The sequence below is a fragment of the Sus scrofa genome, chromosome 9 (genome assembly GCF_000003025.6).
Source record: "Sus scrofa isolate TJ Tabasco breed Duroc chromosome 9, Sscrofa11.1, whole genome shotgun sequence".
Classification (NCBI taxonomy): domain Eukaryota; kingdom Metazoa; phylum Chordata; class Mammalia; order Artiodactyla; family Suidae; genus Sus; species Sus scrofa.
The window spans coordinates 98437261-98462696 of NC_010451.4; the positions used below are offsets into that span (position 1 = coordinate 98437261).

Here is a 25436-nt window from a genome sequence, read left to right on the forward strand (position 1 = left end):
AGTTTTAGAAGGTATGCATATCACATACACATACGTGTGTGAGTGTGTGTGTGTGTGTGTGTTTACAAGGACATGCAGTCCTTGCCATGATTATCTGTCAGGCAGAACCTAGTCTCTTAGACATTTTAAGAAGAGAGCATGATCAGAATTTATCATAGATCCCAGATCCAACAAGTTACTTTTATGCACTTTTTGTAAATTTTTTTAAGCTCTGGGGAGATTAGTTCAGGTTCTAAAAAAAGCAGCCTGCTCTGAGCCCATTGGACAGGGGCAATTTCCTCGCCTGACTTTGTGGGTGCTTTTGTTTTGCTGGTTTATTTACCCTTTCCTTACTTAACCTCTTTCTACCTGGGCTGGACCTGTCTGCGCTCTGCCTCCCAGCCAGCCTCCCTTCTCCTTCCTGGTCTCTAAAACCCTAGGGAACCTGTGTCAGTGTTTGGAATCCCTAGATTGCTCTAGCAGTGAAACTAGACAGATTAGGAGCTGAGGCGCATTTGACAGAAAGGCAGTGCTTTGCTTCTCATGCTGCTTCCCCTTCCTCTTTTCCCAAATAGATATGTAAACACATGTATTTTCCTGTTTAAATTTAGCGAATTGGTCCTCTGCCGGTGCCTTGATTTAGCTATTGGGCTGAGCCTTGCTCCTCCCTTCCCTACTCGGATAGGAGCCACTGGGATCTGGAGCTCAAGCTTCCAAATTGAAGCTGGCCTCAGGCCAGGTGACCTTTTCTTTGTAAGTTTCTTTCCTAAGCAGAGTGGGGGTGGGGGTGGGGAGCAGGGATCTGTTTGGTGTTGTTGGGGGGGGGGGTAGTGAGGAAAGGAGGGGGGGTGGAAGAGAGTAAAGGGCTGTTGTTAAACAGTTTCTTACCGTAAGAGGGAGTTCAGACCTAGATCTTTCCAGTTAATCACACAACAAACTTAGCTCATCGCAATAAAAAGCAGCTCAGAGCCGTCTGGCTCTTTTAGGCACTGAGTCGGAACAGGATTCTTTCACCCAGGCATCTCCTCCACTGAGATCCGCCAGCACATCCAGCAGCACCATGTGGGTGACCAAACTTCTACAAGTCCTGCTGCTGCAGCACGTCCTCCTACACCTCCTCCTGCTTCCCATCGCCATCCCCTATGCAGGTTAGTTTTCTCTTTTCTTCATGATGATTATTATTATTATTTAACTCTCTCTTGCTAACCTTTCCTTTTCCTAACACTCTCTCTTTCCCTATTCCTAGCATCCTTCCTTAACTCAGAATGAATTTTTTAAATCTCTCATTTAGCTTTCTTCTGACATTTTTTTTTTTCCTGTTTGAAAAGCATTTAAAGTGATACTTAGCATCCCCTCTGTATGGCATCATCTCCCTCCCCACTGGCCCAGCTCTGTCTCACTTAGCCTAGTAGTTGTGGATGGTGAGATGGGATTGAAGTGCTAACACTGGCTGGAACTTTGCTGGCTTGGCTAAGTTTAAAGCTCACCCGAGGGTCTGATCTGAAAAGGGGACAGTGATGGTCAGTACAGCAGAGACATGCTTTTTTTCCCTGAGGACAATTTCCCATGACAATCTACTACCCCACATCACTGAATCAACATCCAGGGCCAAATTATGACTTAAAATAGGTTTTTCACTTGGAGAAGTCAGATTAAACTCTGAATATATGCATGTTATAAAAATGAAAGAGAAAGCCTCTCTCCTAAGGTCTCATTCTTTCTGGGTATGGATGCCTGCCCTTTTTGAAACTGCAGTGCAAGGGAGGCAAAAATTGGGTGACTTTGATTATAGCTGCAGAACTGCTCCTTTCAGTCTCCCATTTTCTCCCTAGAATTTACAGGTTGGGATGGGGTCGCTTGGGAGTTCATATTGCCTAGAAGTTTAGAGGTTTCATGTGCTGCTTTGGGGAGTTTTCTGTTGTTATCAGGGCAAGAGGAAACATCTGTATTTGGTTGTATTATCACTGTCGTGACTGGGATGCCAACAGGAGAAGGTGATGCCATCACAGGTGGGCACAGGGGGATTAAAGAATGGAACAAATGCCCAGCCGGTAGATGTGGCCTTTCTATAATACAAAACAGAGAACTGGCTTATCTTTTGATATTAGTTAAATATGAAATTTATCAGACCTCTGATCTAGTGTCCAGTGTAATACAAAGGTTGAAAACACCAGGAATTTGCAAGATGACAAGAAAGATCATTCAATCCACCTGGCTTTCTTCTCTTTTGTGAAGTGACTCTCTTAGAAAACAACACTGTGTGGGAAGGGTCAATCTGAAAACACTTATGTTAGGTTTCTGAAGGGGTGAAAAAAAAAAAAAAGATCAGTCTGGCAGGTTATCATCCTTGAGATGTGTTATGTTAAAACTGATTCTTATACAATGTTGCTGGCTTCAGGGGTTTTGAGTATAAAATGAAATAATGGCTAATATTTTGAGGGCTTTCATTTTTAAAGATTAAAATGCTGATGGGTTGAAGTAAAATATTACCTGGAATCATTTGTGCTATGCATGGAGAACACAGTATGGAAAACCCAAACAGGAGATCAACCATAGACAATGTCTATTTGTTTTTGGCATGCCTTCTGAACTTTTGGCAGGAGATATACACTCATAATTACATTTCACTTTGGCTAATGTTGAAATGACTGTGTTTCCTGAATATAGGGAGAATGCAGCCCAAGAGTGTGCTGGCAGGCAAGGAGAGGCCAATTGGGAATTACAGATAATAGAATAATTCCTAAAGTGGATAATGCTAAAGTTGTTATCAAAAGAGGGGGCTGCCTTTGTCTGGGTGGCAAGTTTATTTTGATAGTTTTTTCTTTTTTTTATAACATGCTTCAAAAAGGAAAATGTAGATAGGACTTTTAGAACATACGAAGAAAGTTTACTCTTTTTATATCACCTAATGTTGAATGAACATTTAGAAGGTTTTTTGTTGTTGTTCTTAGTTGCTTTGGTTGTATTTTTTGATTTATCTTATGAGTCTGCTTTTTTACATACTGTAAATTAACACAATATTTAAAAAGAAGTGGATACTTTTAAGAAGTGACAACTAGTTATGAACAGAATATATTATGGAAATATTTTTGAAGGTTCCAAAAACTTGAAGAAATATTCAATATAATAGACTCAAGCCATCTTTATAGGAATTTGTCCACATACAATTATCCTCTATTCATTCACATCTATGCTGGATACAAATGTCCAGTCTTCTGTAACAAAAGAAGCATTAAATGAGCACCTACTGTTCAGGACCCCCTAGGGGATGCAAAGATGAACAAATGAGAAAGAAACCTGTAATTGTTGAGAAACTATTACAGACCAAGTTCTAAAACAAACTTGTTTAATTCTAATAAGATTGGCATTACTGAAATGACTCATCTTACATGAGGATACTGAAGTTAAGGACCTTAAACATTTTATCTTATTACCATAGAGATAGAGCTGAGTTTCTAACCAGAATCTATGTAAATGAAATATGTAATGTGTATTTTTTTCTTTTATTTATATTGAAACCTGCAGCAATGAAACAAACTAAAGCTTACTTTACTTAGCAAAATAGTAAAAAAAACTATTTTGCTAAGTAATATAACAAAAATTCTGTGTTAGCAGCATTACTCTGTTATGGTTGAGAGTTCATCTCTAGCTTAGAGAATCAAACTGGGTTTAGGAAGTATGCAGTATCCCAAAGTGCATATGAAAAGATAGGTAGTAGTATGATCCATATCTAAGTTAGGGGAGCACAAAGTGGTTGAAGGTACTCAGGTGAAAAAATATAAGAAGGGTAGGTAATCATGTGGGGCTGGTGTATTAGGTGCCTGAGGAGGAGCAATATGGCCTGCAATTGGAAAGTAAGATAGACTGGAAAAGTAAGATAGACTAGCATGTAAATGTTTGGATGTCCAAACATGCTAAACCACACTATTCTGAATGTTACGGGTTGCAGCTGGAGGTTTTGAGCTGACAAGATACCTGGCTTAAGGGTGCTGGTTTTGGTTGGGGTGTGGAGGAGAGATGTTAGGCAGAGACAGACAATGAAGGAAGAGACCAGGAAGAGGCTGAACAAGGAAGTGGAATGAAGGAGAAGAAGGGAACTATCTAGGGAGGTCTCTAATTTCACACTGAACATCATTTCATTTGTCAATCTTTTTGGAAGAGATAATTATGCTGCTTCTCAAATACCAACATTCGATTTAAATCTTACTTGGTCCCTTCTTGACATCTTTATTTGTGATACTGTTCTGTTCTCTAAAGAAGGAGAGATGCTTGTCCATTTGTGAAATCCAAGTTCTAGATAAGAGCAATGAAGATTTGCACTTGTATTTGTGATTTTTGCCTTTGGGAAGTTTAAAATCTCCAGTCACCACCATTCCCTTCCATTAATTATTTGTGTACTTTCATCTTAACATCTTGCCACTTCAAGCTGTTAATCACTAATCATGTGGGTAGGTTTCTGAGAATATGTGGAGCCAGATTCCTGCTTCTTTCCACACCCTGCAAATCCTTTCCTTGCATGATTTTCTTTGAAGTCAATAGTTAGTCCATACAGAAAAGAAAATATATGAGGTACTGAGAGAAATGAGTGTGAGGCCCAGAGACCAGAGGGAGAAATATGTCTTTCTTCAAGCACCTTGATACATTTGACCCTACTTTTTGTTTGTAGGTTTTCAGTAAGATCCTAATGATTTCAGTTTTAAAACAGAGACTTCAGTTTCTTTAGGAAATATAAGGAGAAGAAGAAAAAGGAGTTACAATTTAAAGGACAGGAAAGCATGACAAAGTTGTAGTGATCTCTTACCCTTTGATTTCATTTCAATATTTTGTTTATAAACTTCGACTAAGAGTCATGCACAAAAAATAGCAGGGAAAAATCTGATCCAAAGAAATTTTTGAGTTTCTTCCCAAATTAAGCTCGTCTTTTAACTGTTTTCAGTAAAACAAGCATCAGTTGTTAATACATATGGAAGAGAAAGCTGAAACTATTTTCAGCAAAGGAATTTTATTTTCAGATTCTGTTTTTTGAATGACTCCTGTTTTGAATTTTTCTTTTATTGAAGAAGGAATTAATTTTATAGATGTGTGGATTACATGATGTACAACTAGCTTGAACTTCACATTTTTGAGTAATTAGTAACTGACCTACTAGAAATGACTGAATTATAAGAGAAAGCTTCTAAATCATGAGAAATAAATAGTGAAAAGAGAATCCAGGTATCTGGTTCTAATTGCCTCTGATTAGCTTTGTAGCCCCAGACAAGCTTTTCACTCCTATTTATTATCTAGTAAGGGGAAATCATGGATTTATTTGCTTTTCAGGATACTTTTTGATCTTTAGATAAAAGGTAGTTATAGAAAAGTTTATCAGCAAGCAAGGGTAGACTATTTTTTTATGAGTACAGCCACATATTAACACATTTCAATAGGACAACTGAGGATCTACAGAATTAAATACAACCAACAATCCCACAGAAACCACTTTTCTCTATAGTCATCCTCAATGCCTTGCTCCATTTTGTGTGGTTCTGAGAAAAGAAACCAGGGCATTGACCAGGGGTTCTCTTTTATTTGATAATTAGGAAAATACATATATGAACTCCATGTTTGTCTTAGACCTTTTAAACTTAGTTTTATGTTCTTCTCTCACACTTAAACATATGTAATAAATACATCATACATTAGGTAAATTTTAATTCTATAGTTAATTGAATTTTGGCAGATAGTTTTAAAATAGCTTTTCTGCATCCATTAACTACTATTTGTTTCTATGAAATATTACAATTTATACAGGAAATCAGATGCTTAGTATGCTGTGAAATATTTCACAGTACCTTAGAAACAGTACATTAAGATCAAAAGGAGAAATTCTTAATGGAGAAACTTATCTCCCATGTACATGGTCCTGTGACAGAAACCAAACTTTGAAAAGAATTATATTACTTCTTTATTTGAGAGAATAACAGTTTCTTTTCTTATGCCAGGAATTAAAAGATAAAATTTCAAAAACAAAACTAAAATTTTACATATTCATAACATCTTTAGCCAAATTGATCTCTGAATGAGTACAGTTTAAATAGTACCTTTTATTTCAAATATAACTTTCATCTTATAAATTGAGTAATGGAATATTAACATTTAAGACAATTAAACAAAGTCACTTGGCAAGTCAATAAGAATGCCAGAATTATCATCAGTCTGCCAACATTATACAAAGCATTTGGTTCACACTCAATAAATAACATGTTGATAGATTATTTGGTTGATTGAATTTCTATGTTAAAATGTCTTTTAAATCATATTTGTTCTACCATAGCCATTCCATTGTGTAGGGCAAAGAAAAGTTAAAAATGAAGGCATTATTATAAGAATTAGTACCAGTCTTTGCGGGATTGTGTTCTGGAGTTTTACAGAGAACCAGAGATTTAGAGGAATTCATGTTTTCTCTGATTTATTGTGGACCTCAGGTTAGGACAGACATTAATGAGTAGCATCTGCAAGTTTACTAAAACAACTGGAGCCAGTGGTTGTTGGAAAACTTAAGAGGATGATACCATTTTTGGTACCTCACTCTGTGTAACCATGTTTCCAAATTTTCTGCACAAATTTTCACCCTCTTTTCTCAACACATTTCACCATGTTAAAGACCAGGAATGTATTTCCTGTTCTGCCATGCACATTTCTTCTTTACTGATAGCTTTAACCAAATCTTCAGAAACTATTCACAAGCCATATTTCCACATGCTTTCTTATTGAGTCTTAGAGAAAGATGGCATCATAAGAGTTTAAGAGTGGGACCTGTGAAGCCAGACAGCTGGAATTTGAATTTTGAAGTCATCAATTTTCTCCGGTGTCATGGTTTCTTTATCTTAAAATAAATGTATTATTTCTGCCTTTGTTATAAAGTATTCAAAAAATGACAGGCAGAGGAGGAGCACAACTGTGTCCATTCTTATTATACAATAGCTGCAATGTCTTAGAAAATCTAATCCTCATTGTGAAAAGGTGATCATCATTAGAAACCAGGCGACTTTGGGCAAATTAAGAATGAAGCAAGTATTTTTTTTATTCTAAATATATCTGTAAGGTTAAGTCTCTTAGGATATTTTAGCTCTGTTCTTCAGTTTTTTAATAGAAGGCTTCATTCTATCTAGGGGCCTGGTAAAATACCTTCATGAAGAAAAATGATACCGCTACATTAAAGGATGAAGTTTTATACATATTTGATTTATAACATTTGGCTTGATTTCAAAACAAACAGTCCAGTAATACTAAGAAACAGTGCTCAATAGCACAGAAAACACTTATGTAGGAAATGAGAAGGGCTAAAATATGAATAGTATGAAATACTTTAAAGAGTGAGCCAGAAGAATTTATCCATTGCATCATTTCTTAGTGAGAAGTTTCACACCTGTCACTGAATTGGCTTATCTAATTAATACTATAACTTACATAAGGAGCAACTGTAGAAGGGAATGACAAATTTAATTACAGAGGATGATATGATACGCCCTCTCACTTGCTTTCATGCTTTTTGGAGAATATCATGTTACTTATTTCTTAAGAGTGAACTCTGTCCTAATTTTTAAAAGCATCCTTCATTTGAAAGAATGTAGATGAGTAGTTTTGCATGATAGGTTATTTATTTTTTACTGATTATAATATTCCTCTCTTGCTCTTAACTATCTGAGAGTATCATTCCTCTTATCATTCCACTCCCAACCACTAGACATCTAGTATTTTGTCAGATAAAATCATTATCTTGTAGATGATTCTTAGGGATGCTTTTTCTATATGAACCTTAAAAGATTTTCTTCCATGTTTTTTAAAAAAATTATTATTATTAATAGAAGGACAGAAGAAAAGAAGAAACACACTTCATGAATTCAAAAAGTCAGCAAAGACCACTCTAATTAACGAAGACCCATTACTGAAGATAAAAACCAAAAAAATGAATACTGCAGATCAATGTGCCAATAGATGTATTAGGAATAAAGGACTTCCATTCACATGCAAGTAAGTTGCTTCATTTTCTTCTTAGAATAATTTTACAAATATAGCATGTACTCATTATCATCATTTTTTGTGTTCAATAAAATATGCCCTTAAAATTATAAGCTTAACTTAATTTCAACTCATTACAACAGAAGAATTAGTTCTCAATTGATGGAAATATAACTAAGGGAGAGGATATAAACTGAGATATTTTAGAATCCACACTGGCTTTAGATATGAAATTTATATTTTCTCATCATATGAACAATCAACCTTTAGGAATTAAAATTCAATTAGATTAACTTTTATCTCTCTAAATATTTTAGAATATTCTATTCAGAGTTAACTTTTTTCTCACCAGAGCAGTAGAGAAATTTTCAGACTATAAGTTGGGCAAGAGCCAATACTTATCACAATTTATATCACTGTCTTTAGGGATTTAAATAAAAGGTGTTGAGAGAATTAGATAAAAAACTAGAGGGCTGGGTGTCAGCAGCAGAGGCCGTTTGAAAGGAATTGGGGGTAGTGATGATGAAGTTTTAGGTGAAAAGTGATGGGGCAGTTCAAAGAGGCATGAGGTGATGCAAATGGAGAGTGTTCTTGTCTTTTGAAAGTCCCCCTGTGACTTCACAGGGAAGAATTCCTTACTACTTTGCCAATGATCCCAGAGTTTGGGGCCATGAAGGTGACAGTTTCATCTGAACAGTCTTCCAAACAGCCAGAAGAAAACTCATTTCCTAGTTCTTCATCAGCATCCCCACCCCTCATTTACTTTCCATCTTTACATTCCCTGTTTCATCCCATTTAACAAGATTGCATATGGCATCCTGTCACTCTGAATTCTATTCTATTACATTTGAGTAGTGACATATATGGTGAACATAGATTTTAGTAGCATCCAGGCAAGAGGTCCTAATTTCACCTTATCTTCCTTAGAAAAATAAGTTATGGGCCTGAGGAGAAAGGACATGGTCAGAGGAGGTCCTCAACATATTTAGGGGAAAAGAAATAATCTATCTCTTTTCTATTCATTGAGATCTCATTTGGAAGCCTTTTTATAGCCAAACTGCCACTTTCACAGAGATGTATCCTGGCATGGGGAGTAGGGAATTAACTTTGCAAGTAATTCCTATGATAATTCTGTTTTGTTGTTGTCGTTGTTGTTTTTCCTCTGAGTCTCCTAGGAAAGCCTTGAGATTTTAAAAAAAGAAATTAGAGAAAACTACTCTCAATCAGCATTTCAGCTGTGTAGATTTATAGAGCTATTCTTCCGGCAATTGAAGAGATTGGATTTATTGTATTTTCCCCTCTCAGGGTTAGAAAGGTGGGGACAAAGGGAATGGGAGAACCACATCTCATTGTTGATTTTTAACTTTGAATCTGAAAATACACTATCTTGGTAAGGAAAGTGTTGCTACGTCTCAATTTACACATTAGTCAGCCTAGGCCTAGAAAAATCAAACCAAACCAAAACAGCTTTCCCTTTGTTTTAACTAGGACAAACTATAATGATTTTGCTGCATTGGAGAGCACATGTGACCTGATTAATAAACCTGTACATATCCCATGTATATGCGGTTTGATGCTTTTCTACCATATTCTGATTGAGTTATATTTAGTCTCCAAATTTATTGCAACCTTTGTGGGAAAGCATATGTAATAATTCCAAAATACAGCCAAAGTTCTCTGCTCAAAGTGGCATCCATGCTATCTATCTATCTATCTATCTATGCACACACAAATATATGTGTATGCACATATATATCTATACACCTAACTGAAATCACTAAATACGGTATTCATTAGGAAATGAATGGACATACTTTGAAACTCTGAAAATTGATTCTTAATGAATAAAAGCTCTTTTTGCAGACTTGTTACATGAACTAGAATCACTGAAAAACAATGGCAAGTATGTAAAAATATTCTGAAAATACCAATAATGCTGTGTGAAACCATCTTTGATTCAGTTATTGTAGAACAGTCTCAAAACACTCTTTCTTCTTGAGAAGGTGTCAAAAATCTTGATTTTATGGCGATCGAATTTCTTTTTGCTGGGTGAGAAAGATGACCAGAATGCCTGATTCTAAGTTATTCAGAAAACTGCTTTTCATGAACTGACTCAAGAGATGAAAATAGGAGACTTTCCTTTTCTAACCATGATTGAGTAACTGGTATTGGAATTGCTCTTCTGCTATAAACAACTAGAAACCTAGACAAAATAAATTCTTGAAAGGAATATGATAATTAAAATAAGGCTAAGATAAAGACTACTAAAGTCAAACTTAAAAGAAGATGCAATTCATGGAATCTGACAACTTGGATCCAGTCCATATGGAAACATAAACTAATAAAAGGAGTATCTCATTCTGAGAGTATATGACATTGTAATGGAATGAGAGAAAAGAGCAAATAAAATCAACACATTTGAAACCCTGTCACCCACTTTTCTGATGGAATCACTTTTGAAGTCATAGAGGCAAATCTTATATGCTCCTGATGAGACTCATGAGTTATTTGCAAGGTCATCTCATGTCAGTCATATTACTGATAGAAAAGTAGCTTATATGTGTGGTACATTTTTATTTTAATGTGAAGTTAAGTGGCAGGTATTTGATTATGTAATTTTAAAATTTCTTTTTAGATATAGTATTTAGTTTTTAACCTTTGTATATATATTTTATCTCATTACTATGCTTTCAAGGTCATTCCTCAAATCTTACAATGGTGAAATAGGGAATTTAACATATATTGCATAAGTTCTCTATCTACCAGACCCAAATTTCTTTTATCAAGTTACTCTGTTGCATTTGCAAAAATATACTTTCATGTTTGTTCTTTAATACTATTCCGGCTGTAAAATGTTTTTATAGGTGCCTATTTTAAAATGTCTATATGTAAATCAAAGCCCCAAATTCATACATATAATTTTTGAAGTTATTTGGATATAGAATAAAATGCTCTAAGCAAAAATCTAAAATAATAGGTAAAATATTTTAAATAATTTCATAAGATTCTTAATATTTGTTTTATAAGTTACTTCCCCTTATTCAAAATTATTTAAAAGCTGTTAAAATGTTAAGAAATAAATGACAAAGTTGAAATATCTAAAAAATTACAAGAAATTTGTGTGTTTTTAAAAATATGTTTTAGAGTTCTCTTGTAGCTCTGCAGATAAAGGATCTGGCATTGTCACTGCTATGGCTCTGGTTACAGTTGCGGCATGGATTTGATCCCTGGCCCAGTAACTTCACATACCATAAACATGGCCAAATATATATGTGTGTGTGTGTGTGTGTGTGTGTGCATGTGTGTGTATATAAGTGGTCTTGAAATGAAAATCTATTCTCAGAAAAATTTCTGTATTTATTTTAATTAGATATACTTGGTAGCATTATATTAGGAAGAAAGTACTATGAGGGAGTTTTACTACTATTTCTTAATGGAAAGAAAAACAGTTCTAACTTTATTTTCTTAATTGTAAAAAGTGGTAACACAATATGTTGAAAATCTTATCAAATACTTTGCTATTTTCAGTTAAGGTGTTTTAGTGTTTATTATTTTGCTTTAGAAACACTTTTTTAGTGAACAACAACAAAAGTATAATACTTAGCTATAGGAATAATTGTAGGAGTAACACATTTTGGTAATTTTTGTCAAGATGATATATCAAAAACATATTCTCTCTCTCTTTTTTTAGGGGGGGGGTCTTTCTAGGGCTGCACCTGTGGCATATGGAGGTTCCCAGGCTAGGGGTCAAATCGGAGCTGTTAACTGCTGGCCTATATACCACAGCCACTGCAACGCCAGATCAGAGCAGCATCTGTGTTCTACACCACAGCTCCCAGCAACACCAGATCCTTAACCCACTGAGAAAGGCCAGGGATTGTACCTGCATCCTCATGAATACTAGTCAAATTCATTTCCACTGAGCCATGATGGGAACTCCATCAAAAACACATTCTCTATGATATTAATAGTTTTTTTTTAAATTAAAATGCTTATGCAAGCAAATCTGTTTAGGAAACATTGTCTTATATAAAGTTAACTAACAAAAGGATTTTCATAGCCTTTAATAAGCTTCAATGCTTATTAAAAGAAACACTCACAAAGAAGTGGTATTACATGCAAAATTTCCCAAACATTTAATTTCAGATCCTTCTTTGCTAGAATTTCCTGGCATAGTTATTTGTCTAATGCATTTTAGGAAATAACACTTTAGAATCTGCCTTTTACAATTACCACATTTGGAAATTAATCATTATATTTCAAATATATAATCATTTGTACATAACTACAAAAAAACTTCCAACCTGCTGTATACTTGCAAAAGAATAAAGTCTTTAGAAATAATCCAAGTAGTTGTGTTACATACTGATTTTGCTTGTTGAAGACTTCATTTTTCTAGATGCCATTTAGAATAACATGAGAAAATTTCAAATTTTATCCTGATATTTAAATCTATACCTGTAAAAATTTAATTTTGTTCTGTCTTATTTGGTTATCAAAATAATAGGTTCAAACATCACCCTTATTTATGGAATACATAGTAATGTGTCTGTTTCTATATTATCCTCCAGGGATAAACCATGTGCTTATTCTTTAAAAATGTATACATTGTAGTATTCCTTCTTTTCATTCAGATATTTTTTTCAGGGCCTTTGTTTTTGATAAAGCAAGAAAACGATGTCTCTGGTTCCCTTTCAATAGCATGTCAAGTGGAGTGAAAAAAGAATTTGGCCATGAATTTGACCTCTATGAAAACAAAGGTAACTGGATTCTCCCTAAATATTTCATAATGAAATAAAGTATAAAACATATGTAATTTTCTGGCTTGGTGCTTTTTCCAACTGATTTTTCCGTTATATCCTAGATCTATTATGCATTTAATTCATCCATGAAGACAGATGATATTAGTGGCCTTGACTTTTCTGTATGATACTTTAAAGGCAGGATTTACCAAATTTTCCATAATTAGATAATCTCCTCCCTTTTTGTTTATATCTAGTACATCTCCTGGAACTTAATTACAGTCCCCGTATTCACTCTATTTATTTATTTATTGCTTTTTTTTAAGGGTGCACCTGTGGCATATGGAGGTTCCCACCTCCATATTCATTTTAGAAAGTGTCAGCTTAAATTATTAGTTTAAGATATTTTATTTAACAGCTTAATATAGTGTTTTAAATTTTAATAACTGGATAACTAACCTAAATTATAATGATGATTGCTCATAATAATGAAATATGTAGGTTTTGAAAAATTAGTTGGATCTATTCCTAATCATATACTTTTAAAAATCTTTAAAAGAATTGAAACCATACTATCTGTTAACTTGCCTATTTTGCTAGTCTATATTACAGTCACAAGGTATTTACTTGTTAAAAGAAGATTTATATTAATAAAGTAATTTAAGAATGTTAAATATATATTTTATAAAATAAAGCTATCATCGCACATATTAATAACCATGGATTATGTTTATAACTATTTATTTCAATTTTAATGTTTTCTTAAATGATATTGTGTTTCATTAAATTTAAGTACGTAGTTATATACGCAGACACTTCTTTATCAATAGGGAAGATGTTTAAAATTAATTCATGTAGAAAATAAGATGATCTCTAATCCACTCTAATCCACTGGATCTCTTAACACTCCAATAGTTCTATAAATCCTAAACATAATTCATAATCTGGTATAAACCATCTTCAATTTTCTAGGTTGCTAACAACTGTATATACTATTATTTGATAGGAATATGCAATTTGTTTCAGTTTGATTGTCCTATAATTTAGCAGCTGATCTGTTGGCAAAAGTATGGAAAATAATAATCAACACAACATAATTACCACATACACACACATACACATGCATACACAAAAACTCACACAATTTTACTGATATAAGGACAAAGTAGTTATTTCTATTACCTTAAAGTAACTTTCAAATTCACCTGGTCAGTTGAGTATATAGACTAATCTTCCTTAAACATGTAGACTACTCTCTACAGTTATCCAAGTATATACTTACAAAATTAAAACTTCTTAATGGTCTTTTTTGGTTGTTTTGGATTCTTCTGAAGCTTATTATTTAGAAAATACTACTAGAAGCTTTAGGCAGGAAATTTTAATATGATTTGTGATCATTTACAAGCATTACTTACAGATTCAAATGGAAGTTTCTCATTATTTTTATTTTTAACGAATACAGTATATGTTACACATAGCTATAACATTATTCTCTGCTTTCTTCTGACAGACTACATTAGAAACTGCATCATTGGTAAAGGAGGTAGCTATAAGGGAACGGTATCTATCACTAAAAGTGGCATCAAATGCCAGCCCTGGAATTCCATGATACCACATGAACACAGGTAAGACTAGCATGAAGAAAAGAGTATAGAGCCTCTCTTTTATAGGTGTGTTGGCAATCCCAGGTTAGTCTTTCAGAATAATCCTACAGTTCTATAATAATTGAGCCAACTCTGGAGAATTGTATTAGGCCAAAACTTATTATTTCATAACTGATATTTAGCCCAAGATATAGATCTTTGTGTTTGGGAAGAAATAATGAAAAAGTAATTTTAAGAAAAAGTTTCCCTCTCTTTACCTTTGAGAAGGCACAGTACTCTGCAGCTGGAGTGTGAGGTTGACTGTGATAAACTGGAGGTGGAGCAGATTCTGACCTTACTGAGGGACTGAATGTTCTTTAACCATGGTGGTTTTCAGACTTGGCTGCACATTAGAAATCACCTGATATATCTTACCACCTGGGCATCAACACAGGCTGACTAAATCAGAATCTCTTGGGGAAATAACCCAGGCAACAATATATATATATTTAAAGCTCCCCAGATGATTCGAATGCATGGCCAAAATTGAGGACCTACCTCTGCTAAAATTTCATGCCGCAGATTTACCAACTTTCCCATTTCACCTAGTGACTAAAGACTGGAGAAAACTTCTTATTCCTTGGAAATTACATGTCTAAATTTAAGAGAAGAATTGTGTTCATTATAACAGATGACTTCTATTTAAAGATGAGTAAACATAATATCTATAGACTTATTAGTCTGAGAGTTTTAATCATCATGGCAGAGAAACACAGATATCTACTCACTAGAGAGCTACATAGAGCCAGTTTTTCAAGACTTATTTAACAAGTAATTTTAACAGGAACTCACGTAGTTTAAAATAGCTCTCCCTGGTTATTAGATACATTAGAAGATTTAGTTTACCGTATGCCTAGTACTTTGGGCAGTCTACATTGTTTATCTTCTTTAATCCTCTAAAGAACCACATAGTAGGTGATTTTATTAATCTGTTTTTTAAAATGGTGAAACTGGAGGGCAATAAGCTTTAGTAACTTCAAATTGATGCACAACTAGTAAGTGGTGTGGCCAGAATCTGAGGCCATTCAGGGTCACTCAGTGTTACCTGTATTTTTATCAAATTAGTTATTTATAATTATACAAGAATACCTTTGAAACCTGGTTTCATCTTTACATTAATAAACAATGTAGTTGGTTTTGTCTTCTCATAAGGATTTGCATGGTGTCACTTCTGTATAGTGAGAAAAATTTTTGCTGAAATAGATAGATGTAAGTTTTTCACAAAGAAAGGAATAGTTCTGAAATCAATCCTACCCTTAGTTAAGAAGAGTGCCCTGGACTGACCCAGGAAAGGTCTTATTTCATCCCAAATTCTCTATGATTGTGATCCTCTGCTAGAGGAGTACCTGTGAAATAGATCTCCCTGGGAACTGACTTTCCACTCCAATCAGCTATTTTACCAACAAACATTTTCTTGTAATAAAGAGCCATGGGCCTGAGAGGACCTTGTACATTAATCAAAATTTTTTTTTTATTCAGTGGAAACAACACATTTTCATCAATTAGCAGCCAATAACTACATGGTAGGTTAACACTCTTATGTGTTAATTAAAAATGAACTTTATGGAAAGTGGAAAAAGAAAAAATACATATATATATCTGCCTGGAGGGATAATTTATTGTAGACTCCCTAAATTGAAATATTTTACAAGTGGCTTAATGGGAAGATGATGATAGATGATGAAATTAGTATAGCAGCTTAACTAGAAAATCAGGTGACCTGATATCTACATCTATATCCTTCACTGGCCACCCACATTCATTAAAGAAGCAGATGATGGAATAGATCAGGTTTCCTATGAACACAGTTCATATTAAAAGAAAAGAAAAGGTGGCTAGCACCCAGAAGATCTAATTTATATTTCAAAGTATATTCAGATATAACTTAATTTTAAATATTTTGCCACTTATTTCCTTAAAATAAAACCTGGCTCACAAGGATAAAGAGCCAAAAATAGTATGCATGCGAGTAAAAGTTTATTACAAAGCCTATTGCTGGCATAGGTCTTGTGTGTAACAGGTTCTCATAAACATGTGCTGACTGAGCACATAACTGCAAAGAGCAAGGCTAGGCTTCATATCTTGCTCAAGTAGGGGACACTAAAGAAAAGCACAATAAAAACCTCAGAACAACAGTAACAACAACAAAAAACAGTTAACTTGGGTAAAAAGTCATATACACCAAAGAATGAAGAGATGACCCAGACTGCTCTTTACCCTGCATGTCCTAACAAGGAATTTGAAACGTATTGATATAGAATCATGGAAAGCAGCACACATTTTCTCTTCATTTTTCATTTCATTAACTCAGTGGGAAAACTTTATTCAATATCTTTTAACCATATCTAGTTTTGATTTCTACTTTCTCTCCCTTCCTACTTGCATTTTTTCCCTACTAAACTGTCAACTGATTAAATCACTACCTCTTCACAGCTTCTTTGTGGCTTTACACATCCATTGGAAAGGATACATGTGTGTGCTTGTGTGTATGCATTTGTGTAACAAAAAAATCTCTAAAACTGTAGATATTTTATATGTGAGCATTTAACATGTGTTAAATCATTATTTAGTTTTTAAAGTTAACTTTAATATACAAAATTATACAAAATAAAGGACTTTATAATAACCTAATCCACTCCATTCATCTTGTAAATGAAGTTGAAAAACCAAAGAGTAAGTAAATTGTCTAAGGAACAGAGTTATAGAATAGTTGAATGATACATATGGGACAGTGATACAGATTTTTTGGTTAACAATAACTTGTTATTCTTACTATACTATACCAAGCTTGTTCAGAAAATAGAGTTATAGGGGAATTTTCTTAAGTAAATTTGATTGATGTAGTATTTAATGAAAAAATATAAACTGAAAGTCAGTTTTGACTATCAGAAAAAAAATGAGTATGTCATAAATTTACTGTGAAAAATTGGAGAACTGGCAAAAATGAAAGTGAATAAATTTCATGCAATGGCACAGAGAAAAATGACATTATTCTGGAATAATGGGGCTAAAAGTAAGACAAAAGATGGCTTATTTTTCCTTCGAAAAATTGAATACTATCAGGAACTGTTCATAAGTTTTAATTATAACTTTTGTAAGTCATAAGGCCTAATGTCTAATTTTTGTTCCCACATATTTAAAATGGTAGTTAAATAAGGATATAAACTCTATTTAAATACATATTTGAGTTTCATAATGTTTATAATATTTAATAGATTCCTTGAAATGTTTAGTTAGTATTGTCTCTTAGAATAGATTTCCTTTTTGACCAATAATTTATATTTTCTGAGGACTTTACTCTGATATATTTCAGGTCCAAATTAAATAATTTCATTGCACACTGTTGCATGGTACCCAAGGAATGCTCATGTTTATTTTATGCCACAGCATAACAAAAAATGATTATTTCCTAAATAGAAATTTTAATGGGTAGGGGATAAATTTGAATGGTATTTACTGAGAGACTAAAAGCTTTGGACTTCATTCTAATTTAAGTACCATTTAGAACTCAGCGATCAGCAAAGGTAGAAATTAAACCATACCAGGAAAATTTAACTGAATATTAAAAATGTAACTGGATTTTCAAAAAAGTTCATACTAAAGTTATCTATAGATAATTTTGTGTGTGTGGTCTATCAGATCTATGCAGCATCATTAAGGCCAAGGTCACAAGCAGTATAAAGAATAAAAATGGCTTCAGACTTCTGTTCTTGTGTTGAAATACTTTAGGCTGGTAACAAAATTATAATTAGGGCAGTAGAAATTTTAAATGAAGTTAACGTATTGAAGTCTGCACTCCACGGCCAACTATTATGAACTAAATCTGAAAGCATGAAGCCCCAGCCACAGTGAAAATTATTAAAAAAATTTGAGAGTAAGCAAAATGAGCAAAAATAATTGTTTTTACTATGATAGTTTGAAGACTAGTAAAGTGAATTGTACTTAATAATAGGTAGCATTTAGTACATGTCAACTACTCTCTCATTTCTTTGAACTTTTCAAAACAACCATATAAGGTGTAAAATGTTATAAGGTATGGTTATACTCAGTATACAGGTAGGCTAACACACTAAAAGAGGCTACATTACCTACTGGGATCTCTGGTTAGTAAAACAGAGCTGAAATTTGAGTCCAGGTTCAATTTGATTCTAGACTCTGTTCCTCTAACTTCATCAATCTGTTTCTCAATTGAGCAGGAAAAAGGGGGGCTATTCTTCATAAGAAAAGCGATAAACAAACAAATAATTATCTCAGATAACAGTGAGATTTCAAGATCTAGTGCAGAAATTGCTCCCAGGTAGATTTCCTCGATCACTTGCTATTCTGAGTAAAACTTTGAAATTGTGGTTCCGACAATGTCATTTAGGTTCCAGAATGACTGGTGCTTAGTGAATTCAGAGAGGAATCATACCTGATGATGATGAATACAGGAATTCAGTTAGGTAAATGTTTATGAAATTTACGTATTCTAAGAATTTAAGTTAATGTGTATGGAGGCCTGAGGTAGAATAAAGGACTTCCCCACTCTCAGTAGAATTCCCTCTTAGTAAAATTAATAGGCCAAAAGTAAGTTGCATGATCTTATACTGTAATGATTATCATTTTAAAACTAGCTTTTTGCCTTCGAGCTATCGGGGTAAAGACCTACAGGAAAACTACTGTCGAAATCCTCGAGGGGAAGAAGGGGGACCCTGGTGTTTCACAAGCAATCCAGAGGTACGCTACGAAGTCTGTGACATTCCTCAGTGTTCAGAAGGTAAATGAACCTGAATGCCGTGTGGGGGCACTCTGTTCCCCTTTTGTAAAACTGCAACTTGCATTAAAGGTTAAGAGAATTGAATCAAATCACATCAAACGAATATGATGTTCATTCAGATGCAACTATAGATCATTATTTGCATAATTTTACAGGCTGTTTTAAAAAGTGATTATTAAAAACATATTATCATCAGATTAATGCAAAATAATGGAGCGAGTTATCAGAATGAATTCCAGCAGAGCCTGAGGTATCTCTCTGAGGAGAGTAAAGTTTGGGTTTCCTCATCTACTATTCTGAGCTCACATACCTCAAAATCTGCTCTCGTACATCAACTAAAAGAAGCTGAAATGATGCTTAGCCCTTTATGAGCAATGCTAATTCTCATCCAGTATCTGCTTCCGCAGAAATTTTTTCAAAACTGTTGTGAAGTGGTGTGGCAAGGGTATATGGACCCAGAAGAGAATAAGGGAGGGAGTCAACGAAATTTCAAGTGCCCCTGCGAATGCTTTGGTGAACATGTGTCTAGAACCAAATCTGATACATAGACTGGAACTGAATACCATTTAGAATGGTATCTGAAGAGACCAAAAGAGAGATCCCAAGCTGTATTGAAGGCAGGCACATAAATCCAGGCCTATGTTTTCCCCTCCTCTCAGAGCATAAAAGAGCACTGTCCTTACTCTTACAGTGGAAACTGAATGACAGACAAGAAGGAAGAGTAACCAACCCATCATTATATATGGTCTCATTTTTCTTAGTCATTTGGCTACTGAACAGCTGGCATTTTAGTTCTGTCAGAAACTAAAATTCTAAAAATATAAATGAAACATGGATTAAATCTGATAAAAAATTTTATACAATTTTGAAGTACTTGGGGTGGGGGTATTACTGGAATGCTGTCCAATTTTTATAGTAAGGCATCTACCTGTTTGTTATTAACCAAATATTTTTGAACTATTTCTCCCATAATATTCATTAAATATTAGGTTGATATTTATCACATAAAAAGGCCATTGTTAGCTAATTGTCACAGAGAAGGTGAATTTGTTTTCTGTTGTTAGTTAATTTAAAATTCTTGACTTCATGTGCTAGAGCCATTCCATTTCTGTTTGTAAATTCTTACTTTCTATTCCATATCATATTCTGTTCACTATAATTTCTTTATTGTTTTCTTTTCTTTTAAAAATAATAAACTGATCTGTGATAACGTTATGGATAAGTCTGTTTTGTATGAATAAGTCTGTATTTAATATTTGTCTTAAATTTACACATGGAAGAAAACCCCTACTTCTAGGGAACTCTCCACTATCACAGTTTTCTAAGGTTGAAAGTCATTGGCAAAGAATTTTGCTTATTGTTTTTGTTTGACCTGGGGCAGTATTTTCAAGGGAAAGTAACTGGGTCAAACTTTAAACAGTTTAGCGTTTATGTTAACATGCCTAGTCTTTGGGAATGCAATTTTTCAGCCCCCTGCTTATAAGAAGAATCTTCATCAAAATACACTGGCGTAGACCTGACCTGATAGGCGATGTAGAATGAATGTGCTAGAAAAAAAAGCAATCAGAAAAATTTCTGGTAATCCTTATCTCATTAGAATATATGTCTCCAATATTTTTTAACAATTTGAGGTCATTGCACTTCCTTCAGAAAAGGGCATTACTCATGAGTATTAACACTTATGATGCTATTGGTCACTGTGGCACCAAAGATTGCAGATATGCTTTTTTCTGGAAACAGCTAGAAGTCTAACAGTAGAATAATCCTCCTGTGAGAGAAGTAAACCAACACCTGTCCTATAGGCTAATCATATTTCAGAGATTGAGAATTGAGCTGTGATATTTAAATCCAGGATAAAATGAGCAATGTTTTAGCAGGATTTTAGAGAAGAAGATCTAAAATAAGAAGCCTTATCAATACATGAGTAAAGAAAAACACAGCTATTTATAAAATGGATAATACTAAATAATGTAGATATAATGTAAATTTCTATTAAAATACATATATGAGGAAAAAATCCTCAAAATACACAATGGTTAATTAGTATGATGGGTAAGACATTATATATAGATATTAATTTATTAAATGTTAAGTTCCAAAGGTTACATTATTATGGATGAGTAGTAATGTTCAAAGTATTTTGTATATTTTAAAATTAAATAAGAAAATGTCTGTGGTCAAACTTTGGCTTGCTCTTTTGAAAAGGACATATAGAATGGTGTGTGTGTATATATATATATATATATATATATATATACACATATATATATAATTTGTCTAATTATGAAGTCTTTGCTAAATATCTGAAATTTGTTTGATATTTTGGTTCATAAAAAACATATCGGTTATTCAAAGATTAAAATTATTTTCTTATAATTTAAACCTTTGAAATATATTAAACATTCCAAAAGAAAATGAGTACTCATTTATCATATTTAGAGCCTTATATAATTATGTAGATAAAATATTACCATTGATATTTAATTCAAAGATTATGGAAAACAAAGGTATATAAAATTTGACTTCTTACATTAATATTTGGTTGGGATTTAAAATAAAGCAAGCACTAGTCATTGAAACAGATTTTTTAAATCGATTGTCAAATATTCAAGTAAATACATTTTATCAAGCCATAATCATTATTTTATAATACCTTACACTAAAATTCCAAATAATACTGTCATAACTCTATGTGTATAATTCCATATTCTGTGTGGCAAGACATTTAAAAACAAAGATTTAAATAAAACAATTATTTATAAATGTGGATTTGTCAGACTATTCATATTTTAAATATTCACTTTTGCTGAAGTAATCACCAGCAGGGATTTATCTGATAAATACTTTGAAAATATTTGTTTTAGTGTGTAAACTCAGATCACTTGTGGTTTTATGATTGAGAAAAATGGAACACAATAACTTTTGAGCATAGTTGGTTAGCATGATGAAAAAGATGTTCATTATATTACAATTCATGTGCAGTTTCTGTAGTTTTCTATTATTGTTTAGGCCAGAACTATACTTAGAAAAAATATTCTACTTATGAATAGAAACATTTATTTAGGTTGAGTTTTTGTGATCTGGAACAGTATTTTGCTTTTGCTTGTTTCTTTTTTTAAGGTAAGAACTTGCTGGAGTGATTAAATAATACATTAGCAACAAGAGAGAGAATCAAAAGGAAATACAGCAGGAGGTACAATCTTCACCCTCTTGCACTGATTATACTTTCACCTGATTCCATAAATAGGTGGACTTGATCTCCACCCATACTGCTTGACTTTGAGCTGGGAAAATTAAGATTCTTAAAATTCTTGAAGTTTAGAAGTAAATATGAACTCAAAATTTGCCTTTCTTAAAGTAATTTTAATGATTAACCTGATGGTTTGACTCAGTGGTTAAACCGCAAACTTTTCATCCTTTTATAAGATGGCCAGTCTAGCTGCTTTCTCATGGCCTCTTTTTCCCCAGACTCCAATAGGTAAGAATCCAACAGGAGGGCAAACCACTGTTGTAAACAAGAGGGCAGAGGATAATGAGGACAATATTGAAAAATGTAGGGAGTTGACTTTCTAAAAGTCGTGCTCTTAGCCTATCTAAGTATAACAGTTGAAATGTACAGGAAATAGGTTAAAATATGTAGGACAAAAAGGCAATTAGGGAGAAATGAAAAAGCACTGGACTCTGGGTTGGAGGACCTGTGTTCCAGGCACAGATTTGACCTTTTCTGTTTTAGGTAAGTCCCTTAAAACTTTTGTGAGCCTTGTTTTCCTCACTGCAGAGATCAAATTATTCCTTATACACTGAAAAATAATGGATAATCCATGAATATTTAACTATAGTATACTTAACATCTCAGTCCTATCACAGGATACATCTAATTCCCACCCAACAACAAATTTCATTGCCTTCCAAAATTTAGTATTATTCTTGTTAACTTTTAATTTTTTTCAATTTCATTAGGTCTGCTCCTGCATTTGTAAGCCTTTATTCATTTTCCTATAAACATAGCATACTAATTCATGTTTCTTTGCCATTTTATGTTATTTTTCCCCTTTATAGTTTATTCATACTCATCCACCCTTGAAGGTCCAACTAAAATCCATTCTCTCCTAAAAGCCATTATTGGCAAACACCAAGAACTTTTAGAATTGAACATACTATCTACAAGCTTGCTACTCAATGTGAGGTCCAAGGACTAGCAGCATCAGCATCCCCACAGAGCTTGTTTTTAATGCCCCAGGCCTGACTCAGTGAAGGACTTGCCCTTTAACAAGATCGCAAAGAAAATTTTATGCACTTTAAAATTTGGAGAAGTACTGATCTACCATTTATGCTGGGACATAGTCATCTTATAGAATCACCTGTTTAATTTGTATAGCTATCTTTCCTTAAGAAAATTAAAAATGCAAAAGTTTCAGGAGAAATGTTTTGTAATAATTCCCCTAAGAAAGCTTCAGAAAATAATTGTATTCACTCTAATTAGAAAAGGATATATTCTTTTAACTTTTAATTATCTCTGGTGGAGATAAAGTTGGCATATTCTGATTCCTGAGTACTCTTCAAGGTTAGAAATTGTACATATGGATACTTATCTTTTATGTGTGATCATAGTATTCTACTATACATTTTCACTCAATACAAAGGAGCAAACAACAATGATAAGTGTTGCAATATTTTCTATGAAAATATCAAACATGGCATTCTTTTAAAAATGGCAACTACATAAGACTATTCCTCCATTCAAATGGACAGCTTAAATGTGATATGGCATAACCTGTGTGGATTCGACCTGGGCCAAGCAGAGCATCTTTATCAATATGCTCTTAGAGCCCTCTCATCTGTAGTTCAGGTGCTTACCGAGTGTTGTCTAGGGGAGCTCAGTAATAAATGAGAGGAAGCTGAATCGGTTCCTTGTCTTAGTTCTTAGATTAATCTACACAAAAAGTAGATGGATCAAGTCAAATGGTTTCATGTTTTAGGGAGTTAAGCATTAATTTCCTATTAAATTATAAAAATCAAAAGGTTCAAAGTGATAACTTTAATAATATATTCCAAATACTCATTAGGCTAGATCCTGGGGGTAAAACTGTAAACTGATATCTTTTCCTACTTCAGCTAATGTTAGATAATCAGTAATCATAAGATATAAATGATGTGTTTGGGGACATTTGCCGGATTCCTATGTAGGAAAGCCAAGCAATGATTTATTCCACAGGATGCCTGATGTGCTACAAATCAACCTGTCCATTTGAGAAGCCTTAGTTTGAGCTAGTTGATGTGATTCAGAGTTTTCAGCGTGACATAAGAGGCCAGCCAGAAGAGAATTATTAATTAACCTCACAGAATCATCAGTAAGATCCAGCATAATTAAATCAGCTTATACATTTTAAAAACAGTGAGTACAAGAAGTTCAACAGCAGGTCACCTTCTATCCTAAGCTAGATAAGAATGTAAGTCTTCCCAGTTATTCATCATGGATTTTCATTAATAAAAAGGAATGGTTATTTCCTCTTTTAAAATATCCATATTCTTTGAATACTACCAGGTTTCTATTTTTAGCTGGTCTCTCAAATCTATCTGGTCCCGATCTTGGTATTAACTGTAGGAGTATGATGTGCACCCATTTTAAATTGGGTATTTTCTGTGTATGTGTTGGAGGGTAAGTTGAAAGAGGATCACTATTATGTTGACAGTTTAGATATTGAGATCTCTGACAATTTAGACCAAAAAGAGAAGACTTCCAAGGTTATAACCTGTATTTTCAGTTTCTACATATCTTTTGAACAACTATTTAAAAATTATAAAGGCAGCATTTTGGCCCTATGGTAAATCTGTGTGACACTAACTACAAAAGTCCCATTTATACTGTATGAAAAGTTATGTAGGGTGTATTTATACTGCTATTAATGAACATTAATCCCTAATTTAAAGTTAAAATGGTATGTATGTTTTTCTAAAAATCTCCTTGCTAAACCGGTGATTTACTGTTCTATAAATGGAACAACGGTGTTCTTTATTTTTCTGTCAGAAGTAATTAACATGCCATGCTTTAATTTTATTAGTTGAATGCTTGACCTGCAATGGGGAAAGTTATCGAGGTCCCATGGATCATACAGAATCAGGCAAGATTTGTCAGCGTTGGGATCATCAGACACCACACCGGCACAAATTCTTGCCAGAAAGGTAAAATACCACCAAATCATGCTTCCATATTTCTTTTTACAAAGTGTTATTTGTTCCATGATAATGCTGTCATGGAAATGCTCTTTATATAATGCTTTTCTGATAGTCTTGGGGCAAAGAGATATGTGATGA

At 33.6% G+C, this 25436-nt stretch overlaps 1 protein-coding gene across 5 annotated transcripts in view; it reads left to right on the plus strand.

The window, feature by feature from the left end:
- HGF (hepatocyte growth factor) overlaps window positions 511-25436 on the plus strand; it is a 75803-nt gene continuing 50877 nt past the window's right edge. The window contains exons 1-7 of one of the 5 annotated variants that reach the window (XM_005667687.3): window positions 511-732; window positions 998-1127; window positions 7827-7992; window positions 12628-12740; window positions 14233-14347; window positions 18994-19121; window positions 25184-25304. In XM_005667687.3, the coding sequence (XP_005667744.2) occupies window positions 523-732; window positions 998-1127; window positions 7827-7992; window positions 12628-12740; window positions 14233-14347; window positions 18994-19121; window positions 25184-25304 (983 nt within the window). In that variant the 5' untranslated portion in view covers window positions 511-522. Of the gene's footprint in view, window positions 733-836; window positions 1128-7826; window positions 7993-12627; window positions 12741-14232; window positions 14348-18978; window positions 19122-25183; window positions 25305-25436 lie in introns of those variants that run through there. The other 4 variants (XM_013979787.2, XM_003130222.5, XM_021063485.1 and 1 more) reach the window with 4 other exon arrangements.